General features: G+C 37.3%; 1 protein-coding gene across 1 annotated transcript in view; it reads right to left on the bottom strand.

The window, feature by feature from the left end:
- LOC127855478 (uncharacterized) overlaps positions 1–21,816 on the bottom strand; it is a 138,707-nt gene that overhangs the window by 93,281 nt on the left and 23,610 nt on the right. Inside the window, exons 4-5 of the mRNA XM_052391096.1 lie at positions 20,323–20,416; positions 12,012–12,066 (exon numbers count right to left, since the gene is read on the bottom strand). Coding sequence (XP_052247056.1) covers positions 12,012–12,066; positions 20,323–20,416 — 149 coding nt within the window. The remainder of the gene's footprint in view (positions 1–12,011; positions 12,067–20,322; positions 20,417–21,816) is intronic.

Raw genomic sequence — 21,816 nt, 5'->3', positions numbered from 1 at the left:
ACTTGCATATGGCATGAGGTTTAAAGAGATATCATGACAAACAATTAGCTTGACCTAACTTTCCTTTACTATTTCCTGGTTACCTGTCATGTTTGTTTTTGAAAAATACTAGGATTGCCATATATTGAAATAAGGTATCTGACCTATTCTCTGATAGGTTGCTAGTAATAGACTTAGCGGCAGTCATGTTATAAACAAGGGGATTGTTCACGGCATTGGTAGAATATACTTTTAACAGATACATCTTTTTTAAGTTGGATTCTCCTTACTTTTTTGCTTCTGAATATTAGAATCACTTAATTTCAATGTAACAATTTGTTGTTAAGTTTATCTTGAACAAATATTTTTTGCAATCTGTTTATAAATCATAAAATGATGTCATTCAAAAAATTTATTGATACATAGGGCTTATAATAAAACAAGAATTGTGAGAATGTTAACATAAAAGAATAATACTAACCATTTGGTGAAAACAAACAAAACAAAACTATTTTTTTATTTTGTTATATACAAACAAGGTTAATGGACTAAATATAAACAAGAACACTTGAGTGTTCTTCTTGTGTTAATGATGTATTAAACTGAGTTAAATTAATATATATAATTTTTCACCTTTCAATATCTTGCATTTCACATCTTTAGTTCAATGCTATTTAAGTATTTCAATTAAATGAACAGCATGACAACATAATAAAGCAGAATATGCATACGAATCTGATTATACACAGATCCACTATCATATAAATCAAATCATGTTTGTCTATTTCCATGTTCGAAAGATCCTCTTCTAAATTGTTTTACTTCGCGAGTAGACTGAACAACCAATTTGCAAACAGAAACACTGGTTTCCGTGACACAAATTCAATGTGCACATTTCTAAACAAAATATGTGTTTCTTGTATCTAAAACGTAGTCTTTTTCGTTGACAAACACATTTTATTATCCCTATCAAAGTGAAACTATATGATGTCAGTCGTTAATTCGATTGATATTTGTCATTTCAATAATCTTATTTTTCGCTTCTCAACAGCACCATTTGCATACGAAATACCAAACACATTTTATGAAACCGATTTTAATTGGAAGATTGGGAAACGACAGCCAATTATATTGCTCGTTTTAAAAATGCTTAGGCAGAATCTTCCAGTGTTAAATGCGGAGAGATTTCGCGGGCCGCGGATATATAAAGCATATGTTCATTTTTGTGACTCCCGGGTCAGGGTCGAATTTGACCCCAGTGGCATAATTTGAACAAACTAAGTATTATTAGATGTCACTACATACCGAATTTGGTAGCCCTAGGCCCTACAGTTATGGACAGAAGATTTTTAAAGTTTGCACAAAATAGGCTTTATATAAGCATTTGTTCAATTTTGTGACCCCCGGGGCAGGGTCAAATTTGACCCCAGGGGCATAATTGGAAGAAATTTTGTAGAGGACTATTAGATGTCTCTACCTACCTAATTTGATAACCCTAGGTCCAATGGTTATGGACGGGAAGATTTTGAAAGTTTTTACAAAATAGGCCTTATATAAGCAAACAAGGGCTGTTTGTAAAACATGCATGCCCCCCATATGGGCTGTCAGTTGTAGTGGCAGCCATTGTGTGAATACGTTTTTTGTCACTGTGACCTTGACCTTTGACCTAATGTAAGTTATCATCCGGAAACCATTGTACTATTTCGAGTCACTGTGACCTTGACCTTTGACCTAGTGACCTGAAAATCAATAGGGGTCATCTGCCAGTCATGATCAAGGGGGGAGTGAGAGAGGGGTATAATGTGGGGTGTGGTAATTTATAAGATGTCTAAAAAAAAAATAAAAAAAATTATGTTTTTTTTTTTTTTTTTTTGGGGGGGGGGGGTGAGAGGGGGGTATAATGTGGGGTGTGGTAAATTATCAGATGTTTAAAAAAAAATTGGGGGGGGGGGGGGGGTGGGGGGTGAGAGGGGGGTAATAATGTGGGGTGTGGTGATTTATTAGATATTTAAAAAAATAAAATTTGGGGGGGGGTGGGGTTGGGGGGGGGTAGGGGGGCAGGGGGGTGAGAGGAGGTATAATGTGGGGTGTGGTAATTTATAACATGTTTAAAAAAAAAAATTGGGGGCGGTGGGGTGGGGGGGGGTCGGGGGGGGTGGGGCGGGTAAATTGTGGGGTGTGGTAATTTATTAGATGGTTTGTTTTTTTTTTTTAATTGGAGGGGTGGCGTGGGGTGAGAGGGGGGTATTAATGTGGAGGATGTGGTTATTATATGTTTAAAAAAAAATTTGCGGGGGGGGGGTAGTGGGGTGGGGCGGTGAGAGGGGGGTGGAATAATGTGGGGTGTGGTGATTTATTAGCATATTTAAAAAAATAACAAAATACATTTGGGGGGGGGTGGGGGGTGGGGGGGGTAGGGGGGGCTAGGGGGAGTGAGAGGAGGTAGCACTGTGGGGTGTGGTAGGGGGGGTGGGGGGGGTAGGGGGGGTGGGAGGGTAGGGGGTGGGTGGGAGGGGATAGTGAGAGGGGGTAATTTATAATGTGTGGGTGTGTTAATTTACTTAGATGTTTTTACCACAAAAAAAATTGGCAGGGGGTGGGGGTGGGGGGTTTAGGGGGGGGGGAGTGAGCGGGGGGTGTATCATGTGAGGGGGTGGTTAAGGTGGTCATTTATAGATGTTAAAAAAAAAACTTGAGGGGGGAGGGTGGGGGTTGGGGGGGGGGGGGGTGCGGGGTGGGGGGGGTAGGGGGGGGTTAGGGAGGGGGGTGAGAGGGGGGTATAATGTGGGGTGGGGTAATTTATAAGATGTTTAAAAAAAATTGGGGGTGGGGTGGGGGGGTGGCGTGGGGGGGTAGGGGGAGTGAGAGGGGGATATAATGTGGAGTGTGGTAATTTATTAGATGTTTAAAAAAAAATTGGGGGGGGGGTGGGGGGTGGGGGGGTAGGGGGGGTGGGGGGTGTAGGGGGTGGGGGGGGGTGAGAGGGGGGTATAATGTGGGGTGTGGTTAATTTATAAGATGTTTTAAAAAAAAAATTGGGGGGGGGGGTGGGGGGAAGTGAGAGGGGGGTTTATAATGTGGGGTGTGGTAATTTGTATTGACTAAGTTTCACTTGATTAGGCAAAAAATGAGACTTCTATAGTGTTTGATCACAAGGTTTCTCTCTAGTCACATAAGGAAAACTGCCCCCCCCCCCCCCCCCCTTGGCGGCCATGTTTTTTTACCGATCGGGACCTTTTGCGAACTCATCTGAGATATATAAAAAAAACAATCATTTCACTAAGTTTCATGGTGATTTGGCAAAAAATGTGACTTCTAGAGTGTTCACAAGCTTTTTTTACTATATAAATATAAGAAAACTGCCCCCCCCCCCCGCAGCCATGTTATTCCACTGACCGGAACCATTATTTAACTCAACTCTCGTATCAAGGAAACAAATGTTCTGACCAAATTTCATGAAAATTAGGCCAAAAATGTGACTTCTAGAGTGTTCACATGTTTTCACTATATACATATATAGAAAAATGCCATGTTTTTCACCGATCTGGACCATTTTCGAACTCGTCCGAGATATCAATAAAACCAATGTTTTGTCCAACTTTCATGATGATTGGGCAAAAATTGTGACTTGTAGTGTGTTTACAAGGTTTCTCTATAGCCAAATAAGGAAAACTGCCCCGCCCACTGGCGGCCATATTTTTCAACGGACCAGAACCACTTTTAAACTCAACCAACATATCATTAAGACAAACATTTTGACAAAGTTTCATAAAGATTGGGCATGAAATGTGACTTCTACAGTGTTTACAAGGTTTTTCTGACCTAGTGACCTAGTTTTTGACCCAGCATAATCCAGTTTCCAACTCCATCGTGATATCATTGGGACAAATCTTCTGACTAAGTTTCATAAAGATCGGACAAAAAATGTGGCCTCTTTACTTGAGTGTTTACAAGGTATCTCTATAGCCAAATAAGGAAAACTGCCCCGCGCACTGGTGGCCATGTTTTTCAACAGACCAGAACCACTTTTGAACTCAACCAACATATCATTAAGACAAACATTTTGACAAAGTTTCATGAAGATTGGGCATGAAATGTGACTTCTACAGTGTTTACAAGGTTTTACTTTTTTTGACCTAGTGACCTAGTTTTTGACCCGGCATGACCCAGTTTCGAACTCGACCGAAATATCATTGGGACAAAGCTTCTGACCAAGTTTCATGAAGATCGGAAAAGAAATGTGCCCTCTAGAAAATACACTGTATTATTATAGTCAAAGGGGAGAAACTACTGTAAACTAAAATGCAATATTTAGAAGAGTTGTCTCGCATGTTACATGAGCTTATTCATGATTGTTTACAAGCCTTTTTACTATATAAATATAAGCAAAACTGCCGGTCCCCCTGGCAACCATGTTTTTCAACGGACCGGAACCATTTTCAAACTCAACTCTCAAATCAAGGAAACAAATGTTCTGACCAAATTTCATGAAAATTGGGCCAAAAATGTGACTTCTAGAGTGTTCACATGTGTTCACAAAATACATATAGAGAAAAATGCCCCGCCCACTGGCGGCCATGTTTTTTCACAGATCTGGACCATTTTCGAACTCGTCAGAGAAATCAATAAAACCAATGTTTTGACCAACTTTCATGATGATTGGGCAAAAATTGTGACTTCTAGAGTGTTTACAAGGTTTCTCAATAGCCAAATAAGGAAAACTGCCCCGCCCACTGGCCACCATGTTTTTCAACGGACCGGAACCACTTTTGAACTCAACCAACATATCATTAAGACAAACATTCTGACAAAGTTACATGAAGATTGGGCATGAAATGTGACTTCTACAGTGTTTACAAGTTTTTTCCTTTTTTTGACCTAGTCACCTAGTTTTTAACCCGGCATGACCCAGTTTCGAAATCAACCGAGATTTCATTGGGAAGAAGCTTCTGACCAAGTTTCATGAAGATCAGACAATAAATGTGGCTTCTAGAGTGTTTACGAACAAATGTGGACGGACGGACGGACAAACGACGGACAAATACCAGTCACAAAAGCTCACCTGAGCAATTAGGTGAGCTAAAAATGAAAAAAAAACTTTTTTTGAGGGGGGCGGTCTCTGGGGTGGGGAGTGGGGGATGGTTTGGGTAGAGTCCATTGTGGTATGTCAGGCAAGCGTTGTCAAAGTATGAATCAAATCTGATCATAAATAAAGAAACTATAGCAATTTAGGCCAAATTAAAAAAATCGAACTTAAGAGTCAAGGTCAATCAAAGGTCAAAGTCAAATTAAACTTGCCAGGTACAGAATCCCTCATGAAAGTAAGAAAGTATTTGAAGTTTGTAAGCAATAGCCTTGATACTTTAGAAGTTAAGTGCATCTAAACACAAAATTTAACAAAATATTTAAAGTTACTAAGACAGAAAAGGGCCATAATTCCGTTAAAATGCCAACCAGAGTTATGCAACTTGCCCTGTGAAGTCTCCTTACAATAGTTAGCAAGTTTTCCAATTCTGAAAGCAATAGCTATGATACTTTAGGAGTAAAATGGACCAAAACAAAAAACTTAACCATATGTTCAAGTATAAAAGGGGCCACAATTCTGTCAAAATGCCAGTCAGAGTTACATTACTTTGCCTTCACAGTCCCCTTATGATAGTAAGTGTTGCAAGCATGAAAGTAATAGGTTTGATACTTTAGGAATAAAGTAAACATAAACACAAAACTTAAACAAATTTTACATTTTCGAAGTATAAAAAGGGAACATTATTCTTACAAAATGCTTGATACAGTTGTCTGCTCTTGTTTATAGATTGGGGTCATGTTTGTAAAGAAGTAAGCAAAATATAAAAGCAATATGACAAGGTATATAGATCAAAGTACTGACAGTACTGGTGTGACGATGCTTTTGAGAGGATGGATATAAAAGCATCAAGTTAAGTTTATCTTCATCACCACAATCACCACAATTGTGTATGTTGGTACGAAAAAAAATTTGGTACAAAAATTGTGCGAAAAAAATTTGGGTATGAAAACAAATTTGGGTACGAAAAAATATTTGGGAACAAAAAATTGGGGATGAAAAAAAAATTGGGTCAAAAAAAAAATGGGTACGAAAAATTTTAGGTACGGAAAAAAATTTGGGGAAACGGGAAAGTAGTACCTGTGGGGAACTTGACCCACACTCACACATTTTCGGCCCTTTCCGTCAAACATCAGATAAGTTCCTTGAAGGCAATAGTATGAATACACATTTCCGAAGCGGTAATGCGGTCCTTCCTACGCGCGTCAAAATGTAAGCGAAATATGTACACAAGTCTGTCAGGAAAGATTGCATTAACGAAGAAAATCATGTATTGATGTAAGTTTTTTGAAGGAATGTGCAGAAAATATATTAAACAAGAGCTGTGTTTGTGAAACACAATGCCCCCTGCTGCGCAGCTTTGAAGCCATATATTTTACCTTTGACCTTGAAGGATGACCTTGACCTTTCACCACTCAAAATGTGCAGCTCCATGACATACACATGCAAGCCGAATATGGAGTTGCTATCTTCAATATTGCAAAATTTGACCTTTGACCTTGACCTTGAAGGATGACCTTGACCTTTCACCAATCAATATGTGCAGCTCTATGAGATACGCATGCACGCCAATATTGAAAAAGTTATGGCCAATGTTAAAGTTTTCGGACAGACAGACAGATGCTTTATATTTGACATTTGACCTTGAAGGATGACCTTCACCTTTAACAACTGAAAATGTGCAGCTCCATGAGATGCACATGTATTCCAAATATCAAGTTGCTATGTTCAATATTAAAAAAGTTATGGCCATTAAAGTTTTCGGACGGACGGACAGACTGACACACTGACTGACTGACTGACTGACAGTTCAACTGATATAGGCCACCCTACAAGGGGCATAAAAAGCAATGGCGATATTTTTCTCAGCCACATAATTGTTAATAGTTTGATATCACAAAATGAAAGTGAAAGTAGAACTGTCAAAAATGACAACCTGTCAACATGTTGTTTTTGCTGGCACGAGAGGGCGATTACACTCAATGTGTTAACATTTTGACCATAGGCTTTGTCAATGACCTTTATAGTATGGGTAGCTTTGATATTATTTATTGCTATCATGTAACTGCATGATTGTGTATATGTTTACAATACACAAAGCATAAATAATGATATAAATATACTGATTGAGCTTATAATAATCTGAGAACTTTAGCCAGGTCAATTAAGGACTTAAAATACAATTTTGTGTCCTGATTTCATGAAGAAATGACCATGCATGTCCTAGATTTCAAATTCAACGCCCTGGTGTGACACATTGGTAGCATTACCGTTAAACTGTTACCAGGCTTATGAAATTAGTTTTTATTGAACTATCTAAGGAAATCTAAATCAGGCACTGATTTTTCTTGTTTTAATACAGTCATAGATCAGTTGTGGCCTCTGGGTAATGACCAATTTTTGCTTACTTGTCACACCCTTAAAACTTTTCACACGTCTATAATAGCAAATCTGGATTTAGGTGATCTTCAATGGTACATATAAACTTGAGCTCTGTTACAAGAGTGCTGGTAAAGTCCAGTCACATATTTAAATCTAGGCCATGTCAAAATCAAAGTGTCAAAGACAAATGAAAGATGCGTTCATTAATTATTGTCCAGTTGTTTACTACTGCTGTAAGTTTTTATATAATATGACTGATGAACATCATGTGAGAGAAAATTCACATTATCATTGTATATCAGGTTTAGCAGCCTTTTAGATAACAAAGTATGCTAGTTTTCAATGTCGCTTCTGGGGATCAAACCCGTAGGGCTTTTAGGAAGATTCTGAAATTTTCGATCCCTCGAGAGCAACCAAACCAAAAATTAAGTCAAATATTGCCGACTCGGTTTTTTGAGTCGGTTCATGAGGGATAATGGAGCTTGATTGGTCATTGTCGGCTCTGGTACTACTTACATGAACCCCGGGTACTCTTAAGTATACTTACATGTACCCTGGGTACTCTAAGTATACTTACATGTACCCCAGGTACGGTAAATAAACGTAATTGTACTCAGTCCATATTAGACTGTACCCGAGTTGTATTTGCGCCCAAAATTCGATGTCGTAAAACGCGCAACCGATTATCTTAAACACACTTCTCTTCAAAAAACACTGCATCAACATGCTTTTTGAGTATGTGTTCCGATAATATAAGAGGCCATTCTACAGAAAATTGACATAAATGTGTAATTACAAAAAAATAGTCGACAACGACTGATTTAGGGTACATTTTAGTATATTTACCGTACACGGGATACATGTAAGTATACTTAAGAGTACCCGCGGTACATGTACGTAGTACCCGAGCCGACAATGAACAATAGAGCGATAATGGAAGGTGCAACATCTCTCACGCCCCCTAGCATCGCCTTTAGCAGGATTCAATTCTCAACAGGAAAGTGCTGGATTCATTGATCCTGAGGGACAAGAAAAACAATTGATTAATGTTCGAAATAAATAATTTGATTAATGACAATTCTATTATTTGAGCCAGGTCACAGGAAAAGCGCAGTCAAATCAGTATCCAATTAAATTATTTGTTATTGTCAGAAAAACGCTTTTAAGCAAACAGCTTTCAAGCGACTGCAGGCTGATCTAGATCTAAACTGGCCACAATCGCCTTACTGTCTCTTTTACTGTGACACAGTTCATTTAACTTTAAAATGATAAAAAGTACTAACACTAAGAAAGAGTACGAACCAGTAAAGAGTTTGAAATCAATGTTGAATTTCAGGACAGCTTGGTGATCTGCAAATCCCCGATGAAATGTTGATATCAGGTATCATAGTCATTCAAAAAGTCGCAAAATGCACGAATACAATTTATAAAGCACAATGTGACTTATATTGATAACTAAAAATACCAGTATGCCAGTTTTGCCGTGTCAAGCTGTTACGATCCAGAGAGTCCTTCATTCACATCGAGTATATATCCTTCGAATTCATACTATTGTTGTCATAAGCGGAGATTTAGTGAATAAATAATTCATATATCCTAAATGACAGCTTCTAAATAGCGAAACAAGCCAATGTATAGAGTAAGAAAGTTTTGAATCGAGACTCTCATGGGGGCGGCCATTGTTGAATGTTGAAACACAAACGACAACTCTGCTAGGAGAATGTTATCAATGACGAGCAATCTCCTACGCAGTGGCGAATGCAAAAGGGAAGTAACTAATAACTCGAGTTATCTCAATCGGACTGGCTCGGTCTTTTACATAGGTCGCCATTGTGATTTTTTTTTGATGGTTATGATACCTTGGACGATGCTGTTGAGGTGATACGCAAACGTTAACACAGATTTATCAAAAATATGCATATTCTAAGTGGAAAAAGGGCCATAATTCTTACAAAATGCTTGTTACAGTTGTCTGCTCTTGTTTATAGATTGGGGTCATGTTGGTAAAGAAGTATGCAAAATATGAAAGTGATATGTCAAGGGACATAGATAATATTTGAGGTGGTACGCAACTTTGACATTCAAACGCTCACACTCACGCGCGCGCTCAAGCAGACGTCGGGTGAGCAGGATAGCTCCACTATATATGTTTCATATATAATAGTCTAGTTAAAAATAATCCCGATTTACAATGTTTTTACAATGCACTATTAAAACGGACATAGATTAAATTATAAGGAGTCATTTGAAATTTTGATGCAAATGAAAGCACATGATTTATGTATTTATAACTGAGATCGAGACTTGTTATTCTATATCTTATCCATCTACAATTGTAAATATTGATTAAACTAAAGTATAACTGTGGTCCATTTACATGAACATGGATTCTACTGCATTTTCATGATGCACATTAATGTTCAAACAGTGTATGTTTTATGCTTTGTTAAATCTGAAAAAATAAAATACATGAAATGCTTATCATTTCTCACATCAGTTTATTAAGTGAGACAAAATATTGACATTAGGCTTTTCTATGGTTTTAAATATAGAGTTTACCAGTCAGAATATTGTTGATCTAAATGTAAGTGGTTATTTGTTGATAGAAAGTGTCAAGACAATGAAAAATGATTTTAATGCATTATTATAGACATTTCAATATGAAGCAAGTAACAAACATGCGTTTACTTTACTAATTCTTGACCAACTGAATTTCACAATTTGTACAAGTTTGCAACTCGTTTTTTCACAATTTTCAGAAGTTCGTGACTCATTTTTTCAAAAAGTGAGGGGGCCAAGGCTGCTTCATAAAATCAGGAAAAAATGCCCTGCTTATAAAAATATTGAAATCAATATCCTCTTCCAACATTAGTCTGACAAGCAGCATTTAGATTTTACTCACACCTGATCTGAAAAATGTGTACTATAATTTCACCAATCAATTATGTACTGAACAAGCAACTGGTAGACCAAACTAGTGTCTATAAATCAATTAAAGTATTGAATTCAGTTCATCACCATTCCCACAATTTCCAAGGACGTAGTTTAATTTATTACAAGTTGATAACATGAAATAGGCAATTCACTCATGACAGATGCAACAATAAGCTACATCATTTTCAATCTGAAGTTGTACTTAACATTATGATAAAAGTTTATAGAAAATCCAATCAATAAGAATTATATCATGGATATCTTTCAAGTACCATATACATGCATGAATCAGCGGATTAAACAATGTGTTCTGAACATATATACCTGCACAGCCAATCCCTCCACAATAGGAAGTGAACACACTTCAAGTACAATGTCGCCTTCCTGGTTGTTACAAACAACATTCCATGGCTAAACAACTTAACCTCCCAGTGATTTTTTTTCACCTTTTCATATGATTATCTCATTCCTTTTATGTTCATTTAATTTTTTGGAAAATTTAATTGCTTATTATCGCTTGATATTTGGAATAGTCTTTATACACAGAGGCAAGTGGGAAATGTGAACAAGAAAAAAATATACTTTAGTCAGAATTTTGCAAGTAAAATAATGCTGTAACTTTCCCTTAATATAACATTCAATGAAATATAACCAAGGTGATTTTAAAATTCATATGCATGGACTCTTAGTAACATGATATGTCAGGACTTGTGAGTGAAGATTCACAGAATTATAAGCACAAACAAGAGTGACAAACTGTCACAAGATAAGCTTGAAGGTTTTGGACAACTTGATAACTTTACCATTTGTGTGGCAATATGATATATTTTTGAAAATAAAGCAACACATAACTTTACCATTTGAGTGGACTTATGGACTAGGGTAAAAGACACAAAGGTGATTGTTTTAAACGCACTAAGTGACCCTGTGACCTATTTTTTGACCCGGCATGACCTATATTTGAACTTGACCTAGATATCATCTAGACACAACTTCTAACCAAATTTGGTTAAGATCGGATGAAAATACTTCAATTAGAGAGCGGACACCATGATAAATCCTTGAAATGCACTAAGTGACCCTGTGACCTAGTTTTTGACCGGGCATGACACATATTCTTACTTGACCTAGATATTGTCTAGATACAACTTCTGACCAAGTTTGGTGTATTCGGATGAAAACTATTTCGCCCGCCGCCACCTGCCAAGGGTGATCTTATAATACGTCCCGTTTTGAACGGGCGTATAAGAAAATGACATGTGTTATCCTTTGAGTTGGATATTAAAGAATGTTGTTCACAGGGTTTAAAATGTGCATGGCATAAGTGCATCAATTCTCATTTGTGAATGTGTATTAGCTAATTGTGATATTTTTAATCAAGTTTATACCTTATAGTTCTAAGAAATCATTCAACAAGTATATATCTAAAAGTGAAGAGAGCCAGATATGGTCCTCACAGAAGTTAAGAACAGTTTAGCACTGGTACTGTTGGGAACAAAAAGGTGCTGAACTTTGGACTGCCTGCCGACTCAGAATATCAAAAGATTAATTTAAGCTTCCCCAACGAATGTGACATTCATGCTTAGAGGGCAAAAGTAAATATTGTACTCACATCACGCCCTATGGAACTTACCTTCAATTTGTCGCAACGGCTCAAAATGTGGGTACAAGTGTAATGTAGCATTTCCCTGAAACACAAAAAAAATCATATAAGTTGTAGATCACGTACACTGTAATAAGCATTTAACAGCTAACTGTTAGACATTAACATTTTGTTAAGGTGAAAATAAACTGACATAATTAGATTGCTCCTCACTCACATGTCTAATGACCTATTGCATATACATGTCTGAAATCTGGAGCATACAGTGACAGCAATGTCTTTGCAATTACTCAGATTTAGTCTGAACCATTTCCAGCATGATCACAAGGACCCTTTGTATTCTGAATGTAAAATCATACTGTCAAAACTGACAAGTTTTTTTAACACGTCACCTCATATTTAACTACTCAAGGAAATAATATTAATTCAAATATTAAAACAAACAAAACAAGTTTTTCTAAACCAGATTAACCAACCCTAGTGTGGCTGCTTCAGGCTTAATTATTATCTTACATGAACACATGAACATACCCATCATACATTCCAGAGGTACGGGGACAATCCCGCTTTTGGGGTGTTTGTCCTGGCGTCCCAATGAGACAATTTGTCCTGACATTCGTAAAAAAGGACGTACGTTCTATAAGTTCACAATAAAATACGCTATTCAAGTTCTGTCAGGCTTAAATTATTTATCATTTATCCTTTTATTGCTCCCTATTAACAAACAATTTTTACTACTCGAGTGCAACAGTGTTGTTTTGACACTTAATCAGCGATTTATTTGCAAATTATTTATTTTATCAGGCATTTACACCATGGTGTTTTTATGATAGAGGTTACTAATTGCTATCGATAGATGCAACATATTGATGCTATTAAAATAAAAGCCAACTGCTCATGTATTACATGGCCTCATATAAGTCCAAAGATACTATTATGTGGTATTCTGTGTATATTACAACCAGAGGCTAAAAAACCTGTAAAAACACTGATTTCGCATGTGTTTTTTTATATATTTTGCCTATCAAACAAATTGAAAGCTGACTGAAACACGTTAAATGTTTTACATAAATTTACTTTCCTTTTCAACTGATTTTCAGAAAATAGATTGTAAAGATCGCATCAATCTAAGTTTAGAGTTCACTGAAGATTGGTTGAATAAAAACAGTACTTGTTTCGCGCACATCGCGTTAAACAACTGACAGATGTTCAATTTTGGCCTCTGTCCAATTGAATGTTATATAGAGGCATGCTCAAAATGGCAATTTCTGGAGTCAGCCGCATAGTGCACATGTGTGTTTACTTCCGGAAAATGGAGAACGTTTGTGTTCATGAAATTCTTAAACACATTTATCTCCAATATTTGCGAGAAATTATGAGTTTTAGTAAATAATATACTGATAACTGACTACAGTACAGGTGGCATGATTGGTGGTTTTAGGTGTCAGCTTTTTTGGTCAAATGTCCCATCATTTTTGTATGGATTGTCCAGAGTTGAACCTAAACAATTCTGGCATGTATGATACCCTTACTTGCAATCACTTTCAATAAAAGCTTTTCATGACATAAACAAGAAGCTGCCATAGACTGTGTATCCCTAGCAATGGGTGAATTGTTGTCACAATTTGTGCTGTAGCACTTTGAGACAATTATTCTGTAAAAGTTTGACCAAAATGGAATGTTAAACAAGGGCTGTTGGTAAAACATGCATGCCCCCCATATGGGCTGTCAGTTGTAGTGGCAGCCATTGTGTGAATACGTCTTTTGTCACTGTGACCTTGACCTTTGACTTAGTGACCTGAAAATCAATAGGGGTCATCTGCCAGTTATAATCAATGTACCTATGAAGTTTCATGATCCTAGGCCTAATTATTCTTGAGTTATCATCAGGAAACCATTTCACTGTTTCCAGTCACTGTGACCTTGACCTTTGACCAAGTTACCTGAAAATTAATAGGGGTCATCTGCCAGAGTTGAACCTAAACAAGAGGGCCAAGATGGCCCTAGTTCGCTCACCTAGGAGGAGTCGGTTCATTCGATCTTTACCAAATGTCAAACTTGACCTAGATATTGTCCAGACAAACATCCTGGTCAAGTTTCATTATTATTGAACCAAAACTCTGGCATATGGAGTGTTTTTGTTTTTGTAAGATTTGACCTGGTGACCTATATTTTGAGTTGACCCCCCTTACCAAACATCAAACTTTGCTTACAAAAATAAATATTTTGACCAAGATTCATAAAATCTGAAACAAAATTGTGACCTCTAGAGTGTTAACAAGGATTTTGTATAATATAATGAAAATTTGGACAATCTAAGGGCAATAATTATGACATTAATTATGTTATATCTACAAAACCAATCTTTTCACCAAGTTTCATGATGATTGGGCAAAAAATGTGACTTCTAGAGTGTTCACAAGCTTTTTTTACTATGTATAAATATAAGAAAACTGCCCCCCCCCCCCCCCCGACAGCCATGTTATTCAACTGACCGGAACCATTTTTTAACTCAACTCTCATATCAAGGAAACAAATGTTCTGACCCCTAATAGGGGTCATCTGCCAGTCAGATCAATGTACCTATGAAGTTTCATGATCCTAGGCCTAATTATTCTTGAGTTATCATCCGGAAACCATTTGACTGTTTCGAGTCACTGTGACCTTGACCTTTGACCTAGTGACCTGAAAATCAATAGGGGTCATCTTCCAGTGATGATCAATGTTCCTATGAAGTTTCATCATCCTAGGCATAAGCATTCTTGAGTTATCATCCGGAAACCATTTTAGTGTTTTTAGTCACTGTGACCTTGACCGTTGACCTGAAAATCAATAGGGGTCATATGCCAGTCATGATCAATGTACCTATGAAGTTTCATGATCCTAGGCGTTAGCATTCTTGAGTTATCATCCGGAAACCATTTTAGTGTTTTGAGTCACTGTGACCTAGACCTTTGACCTAGTGACCTGAAAATCAATAGGGGTCATCTGCCAGTCATGATCAATGTACCTATGAAGTTTCATGATCCTAGGCCTAAGCATTCTCGAGTTATCATCCGGAAACCATTTTACTATTTCGAGTCACTGTGACCTTGACCTTTGACCTAGTGACCTGAAAATCAATAGGGGTCATCTGCCAGTCATGAATACTGTACCTATGAAGTTTCATGATCCTAGGCGTAAGCGTTCTTGAGTTATCATCCGGAAACCATCTGGTGGACGGACCAACCGACATGAGCAAAACAATATACCCCCTCTTCTTCGAAGGGGGGCACAATAATGGAGGAGTTGCAGAAAAAAGCTTTTTAAACAAAACGCATAACTCAAAAGTAACTAAATCTTGAAACCATTAAAAATGCACTGTAACACTGCATTAAATAATTCTGCATACTTTTTAAACATAAACATGCAAAATGCTCAAGGCATTGTTCACATGTTATTTCTAACAAAGGTCAATAACTCCATAAATAACAAAAATAAAGCAATTCCGACATTATCATGCCTTTTCCTGACACACATACTGACCCAAACCAAATAAGTATAAAAAAACATTAAAAAAAACACAAGAGGGCCATGATTGCCCTGAATCGCTCACCTGACTAACCAAATACAATCCCAACCCAGATTTCATTAAGATAAACATTCTGACCAAATTTCATAAAGATTGGATGAAAACTGTGACCTCTATTGTCTACATAAGGTTTTTTTTAATATTTCACCTATTGACCTAGTTTTTGACCCTAGGTGACCAAAATACAATCCCAACCCAGATTTCATCAAGATAAACATTCTGATCAAATTTTATAAAGATTGGATGAAAACTGTGACCTCTATTGCCTACACAAGGTTTTTCTATTATTTGACCTAGTGACCTAGTTTTTGACCCCAGATGACCCAAATACAATCCCAACCCAGATATCTTCAAGACAAACATTCTGACCAAATTTCATGAAGATTGCAAGGCTTAAAACTAAGGCACGTCCGAACGACATTCACTGTACCTAGGTCCGGGCTAGCCAATGTCCCAGTAACATGCCCGACCAGTTGTGTGTTTTTTGGGCGGGATTATGTGTTCCATATCAATTAACTGCGTTTAAAATAAGCTTTTGAAAGATGAAAAAATCTTAATACAGTATGATCAGATGACAATTAAATCCCAGAGTGAAGTCGGAGACTACAAACAGATCGTAACTTGAAATAGATTTGGAACCCCCTGATTGCAATCGAAAAGAGGCTGACAATTCAGAAAATCCCCGGCGGTTTTCCTGGTAAAACACGTCAGTACCTATTTTTAAACGGAATTCCGCTAGATATGTTTTTGATTGGTTTCCTCGAAATGACGTGTTTTCTTGATAAAAATACGTTTTAAACTTAAAGCCGGGATCGCCCAGGATTGTCCGGGATCGATGAAGGTATCAAACTCGACATAAACACAGTTAATATAAAATTATTATTTATTTATCAATTTTAAATAATTTTAATTTGTTTGATCGATTAGAAGTGTTTTGACAATCTTTTTTACGCAATTCAATTAGCAAAACTAATATTAATGGTTGATCCCGGCTTTTAGTAGAGAGTTTACCTTGTACAATTGTTACGACTACCGTAACACGTTATTTGTTATTTTGCGACACCTAAGATTCACTTACAGTTTGTTGTCAGACGGCAACCGCGGCAATCTATGTAAAAAGGTTTTAACGTTCATGTAGTTGTTTAAGTTTGGCTTTACGGGTGGGGATGGGGGTTCCTCAGATAAAAAAAGAAAAGGGAAGGAGGAAAGTAAGAGAAAGTATGAGGAAAAAAAAACAAGGAAATTTCTCCAGAATCGGCGTGAAGTTACAAATAGATGTATTAAGTAGATGAATATTGAATTCATTAGCATTAGTAAGGCAAGCTAATAAGAATGATTGAATCATAATTGCGCATCTCCACGCACAAGAAAATACAAGTTAAATGATAAATATAAAGGTTTTGATAATACTTTGGTCGGGGCACATGAAAGATTGGTCAGGGCTAGTAGGTTCTGCATTTACTAGCCCGAATGGGCTAGTTGAAAAAAAAGTTAGTGTTAAGCCCTGGATTGGATGATTACTGTGACCTCTATTGTCTACACAAGGTTTTTCTATTATTTGACCTAGTGACCTAGTTTTTGACCCAAGATGACCCAAATACAATCCCAACCCAGATTTCATCAAGATAAACATTCTGATCAAATTTCATAAAGATTGGATGAAAACTGCGACCTCTATTTTCTATACAAGGTTTTTCTATTATTTGACCTAGTGACCTAGTTTTTGACCTAGTGACCTAGTTTTTGACCCCAGATGACCCAAATACAATCCCAACCCAGTTTTTATCAAGATAAACATTCTGACCAAATTTCATAAAGATTGGATGAAAACTGTTACCTCTACTGTCTACACAAACAAATTGTTGACGGTTTTTCTATAATTTGACCTAGTGCCCTAGTTTTTGACCTCAGATGACCCAAATACAATCCCAACCCCGATTTCATCAAGATAAACAATCTGACCAAGTTTCATAAAGATTGGATAAAAACTGCGACCTCTATCTTCTACACAAGGTTTTTCTATTATTTGACCTAGTTTTTGACCTAGTGACCTAGTTTTTGACATCAGATGACCCAAATACAATCCCAACCCAGATTTCATCAAGATAAAGATTCTGACTAAATTTCATAAAGATTGGATGAAAACTGCCACCTCTATTGTCTATACAAGGTTTTTCTATTATCTGACCTAGTTTTTGACCTAGCGACCTAGTTTTTGACCCCAGATGACCCAAATACAATCCCAACCCAGATTTCATCAAGATAAACATTCTGACCAAATTTCTTAAAGATAGGATGAAAACTGTGACCTCTACTGCCTACACAAGCAAATTGTTGACGGACACACACACGCACGCACGCACATACTGACGCCGGACATCACACGGTCACATAAGCTCACCATGTCATTTCGTGACAGGTGAGCTAAAAACAAATGTGGAATTATTATTATATCTCAAGTTTATATCAATAACATCAAATAAATTATACTTTAAATTGAAATGATTTTGTTCTTATTTGAATTATTATAAAAGTATTTTTTCCAAAATCAGTGAACTAAAAGCTCTAAAAAAGAACACAGTCCTGAATTATTTTTTTTCCCAAAATGGCCAGAAAAAGGCCTGTATATGCACAGAAGAACTGGTAGATACTTTGTTAGTAAAAGTTTGATGAAAATTGCACTGTAGGAGTTGTGCACAGAATCTGATATATCTAAAACAAGATGTGTTTGTGAAACACAATGTCCCCCTATATGACATTTGACCTTGGAAGGATGACCTTGACCTTGACCCTTCACCACTCAAAATGTGCAGCTCCATGAGATACACATGCATGTCAAATATAAAATTGCTAGCTTCAATATTGCAGAAGTTACATTACATGCGCAATTTTGACCCATATATTTGACCTAGGATGACCTTGACCTTTCACCACTCAAAATGTCGGCTCCATGAGATACACATGCATGCCAAATATCAAGTTGCTATCTTCAATATTGCAAAAGTATTCATAAAATAAGCGATTTGGGCCACATTTATTTGACCTCTGACCTTGAAGGATGACCTTGACCTTTCACCACTCAAAATGTGCAGCTCCATAAGTTACACATGCATGCCAAATATCAAGTTCTATCTTCAATATTGCAAAAGTATTCATAAAATAAGCGATTTGGGCCACATATATTTGACCTCTGACCTTGAAGGATGACCTTGACCTTGACCTTTCACCACTCAAAATGTGCAGCTTCATGAGATACACATGCATGCCAAATATCAAGTTGCTATCTTCAATATTACAAAAGTATTTATAAAATGAGCGATTTTGGCCACATATATTTGACCTCTGACCTTGAAGGATGACCTTGACCTTGACCTATCACCACTCAAAATGTGCAGCTCCATGAGATACACATGCATGTCAAATATCAAGTTGCTATATTCAATATAGCAAAAGTTATTGAAAAATGTTAAAGTTGGCGCAAACCAACCAACAGACCAACCAACCAACCAACCAACAGACCAACCAACAGACAGGGCAAAAACAATATGTCCCCACTACTATAGTGGGGGACATAAAAAAATAAACAAGGGCTGTTTGTAAAACATGCATGCCCCCCATATGGGCTGTACGTTGTAGTGGCAGCCATTGTGTGAATACGTTTTTTTTGTCACTGTGACCTTGACCTTTGACCTAGTGACCTGAAAATCAATAGGGGTCATCTGCGAGTCATGATCAATGTACCTATGAAGTGTCATGATCCTTGGCAAAAGCGTTCTTGAGTTATCATCCGAAAACCCTTTTACTATTTCGGGTCACCGTGACCTTGACCTTTGACCTAGTGACCTGAAAATCAATATGGGTCATCTGCAAGTCATGATCAATGTACCTATCAAGTTTCATGATCCTAGGCGTAAGCATTCTTGAGTTATCATCCGGAAACCATCTAACTATTTCGGGTCACCATGACCTTGACCTAGTGACCTAAAAATCAATAGTCATGCGAGTCATGATCAATCTACCCATGAAGTTTCATGATCCTAGGCATATGTGTTCTTGAGTTATCATCTGAAAACCATTTTACTATTTCGGGTCACCATGACCTTGACCTTTGACCTAGTGACCTCAAAATCAAAAGGGGTCATCTGCGAGTCATGATCAATCTAACCATGAAGTTTCATAATCCTAGGAGTATGCGTTCTTGAGTTATCATCCAAAAATCATTTTACTATTTTGGGTCACTGTGACCTTGACCTTTGACCTTGTGACCTCAAAATTAATAGGGGTCATATGCCAGTCATGATCAATCTACCTATGAAGTTTCATGATCCTAGGCGTATGCGTTTTTGAGTTATCATCCGAAAACCATTTTACTATTTCGGGTCATCGTGACCTTGACCTTTGACCTAGTGACCTCAAAATCAATAGGGGTCATCTGCGAGTCATGATCAATCTACCTATTAAGTTTCATGATCCTAGGCCCAAGGGTTCTTGAGTTATCATCTGACAACCACCTGGTGGACGGACCGACAGACCCACTGACCGACAGACCGATCGACATGAGCAAAGCAATATACCCCCTCTTCTTCGAAGGGGGGCATAACAAAGGGTCATAACTTCTTAAAAAGAGGGCCTAAGGTTACTCACCTCAAACATGCTGCTGTCTGGGGCACTTTAATATAAGCCAAATTATTGTCTCATTTTTCTAATTTGGACTTGAAGTAGAAAACAGTTCTGTTTGCTGAGAAACAATCAAAAGAGCACACTACTTACAGTCAGGGATTCCCGTTTTCTGCCACTTGTCACAAATGTGAAGCCTTGAGTCTCTATGGCCACACCAGTCCTCTGGATATGCTCCTCCACATACCTGAAAGATAGAAAGGCATGTATATGGAAATAGAGCATTGTACATCAGATATCTTGCTTAAAATAGTGATATGTATTCACCGTTTCACCATAACTACAAAACACTATCAGTCTGTCTCTCTCTGAAAAATGCCATATTGAAGGCCTGGTCTACCATTTGTGTGCATTACCCGTTTCGAATAGGGCATTGGGTGATAGGTAACCAGTCTTGTATACTAGGTAAGTTTTATTAGGATGTAATGAATCTGATGCTGATCTTATCTAAATTGTCCCAAATTATACAGAAAATAGTGGTAGCTTTTTTTTGTTATAACAAACACGAACACAAAGTGTATTTTTGATAAGTTGATACATATGGTTCTTGCACAATTTCTTGTTTTCAGTTACATTTCTGACTTAGTTAATATGCATTTATTTCAAACCTTTGTACCACAAGAACAGTCATCTTAAGGCTGAAACTGAAAAAGGTTGACTCATTTATGGAGGAACCAGAGAATAAATAAAAGTAGATTTAATTATTTTTAAGGCCATGGTTAATCACACTTCTGTACATTATATTAATTTACTCATTGAAGTTGCAGTTTTTAGTGTTTGTAATACATAACGGGTGCCAACGCTTAGCTGCTAGTGCAGTTTTGAATAAATGAAAGCTTGTCAGAATAATTTAAAAAAAATAGGTCACAGTGACCTTGACCTTTGAACTAGTGACCCAAAAATGGGTGTGGCATGTAGAATTCATTAAGGTACAGCTAAATATGAAGTTTCAATGTTGTAGGTGGAAACGTTTTCATTTTAGAACCAAAGGTTTAACAACATGTTAAGGTTTTAGCACGACGCGGACAGCGGAAAGACACGACGAGCTGGCTATGACAACACTCGGGTTTTCTCCAAAAACAGCCGAGCTAAAAAACAAACAAGAGGGCCATGATGGAACTGAATCGCTCACCTGACTAACCTTGCTACAACAACTTTAATTCTATCAGACCCATATACAATCCCATGCCAGATTTCATCAATTAATACATTCTGACAAAATTTCATTAAGACGTGATGAAAACTGTGACCTCTGTCATCTCACAAGGTTTTACTAGAATTGGCCCGGTGACCTAATTTTTGACCCCAGATGACCCATATACGATCCAAAATCAGATCTTATCAAGATAAGTACTCTGACCATATTTCATTAAGATCAGATGAAAACTATGACCTCTATTGTCTACAAAAGGTTTTTCTATGATTTGACCTAGTGACCTAGTTTTTGACCCCAGATGACCCAAATACAATCCCAACCCAGGTCTCATCAAGATTAACATTCTGGCCAAATTTTATTAAGTTTGGATGAAAACTGTGACCTCTACTGTCTAAACAAGTTTTTTTTAAACTTTGACCTAGTGACCTAGT

Source organism: Dreissena polymorpha, chromosome 1, assembly GCF_020536995.1.
Source record: "Dreissena polymorpha isolate Duluth1 chromosome 1, UMN_Dpol_1.0, whole genome shotgun sequence".
Classification (NCBI taxonomy): Eukaryota; Metazoa; Mollusca; class Bivalvia; order Myida; family Dreissenidae; genus Dreissena; species Dreissena polymorpha.
The sequence above is the reverse complement of the archived record's forward strand: the minus strand, read 5'-3'. Positions and strand labels throughout refer to the sequence as shown.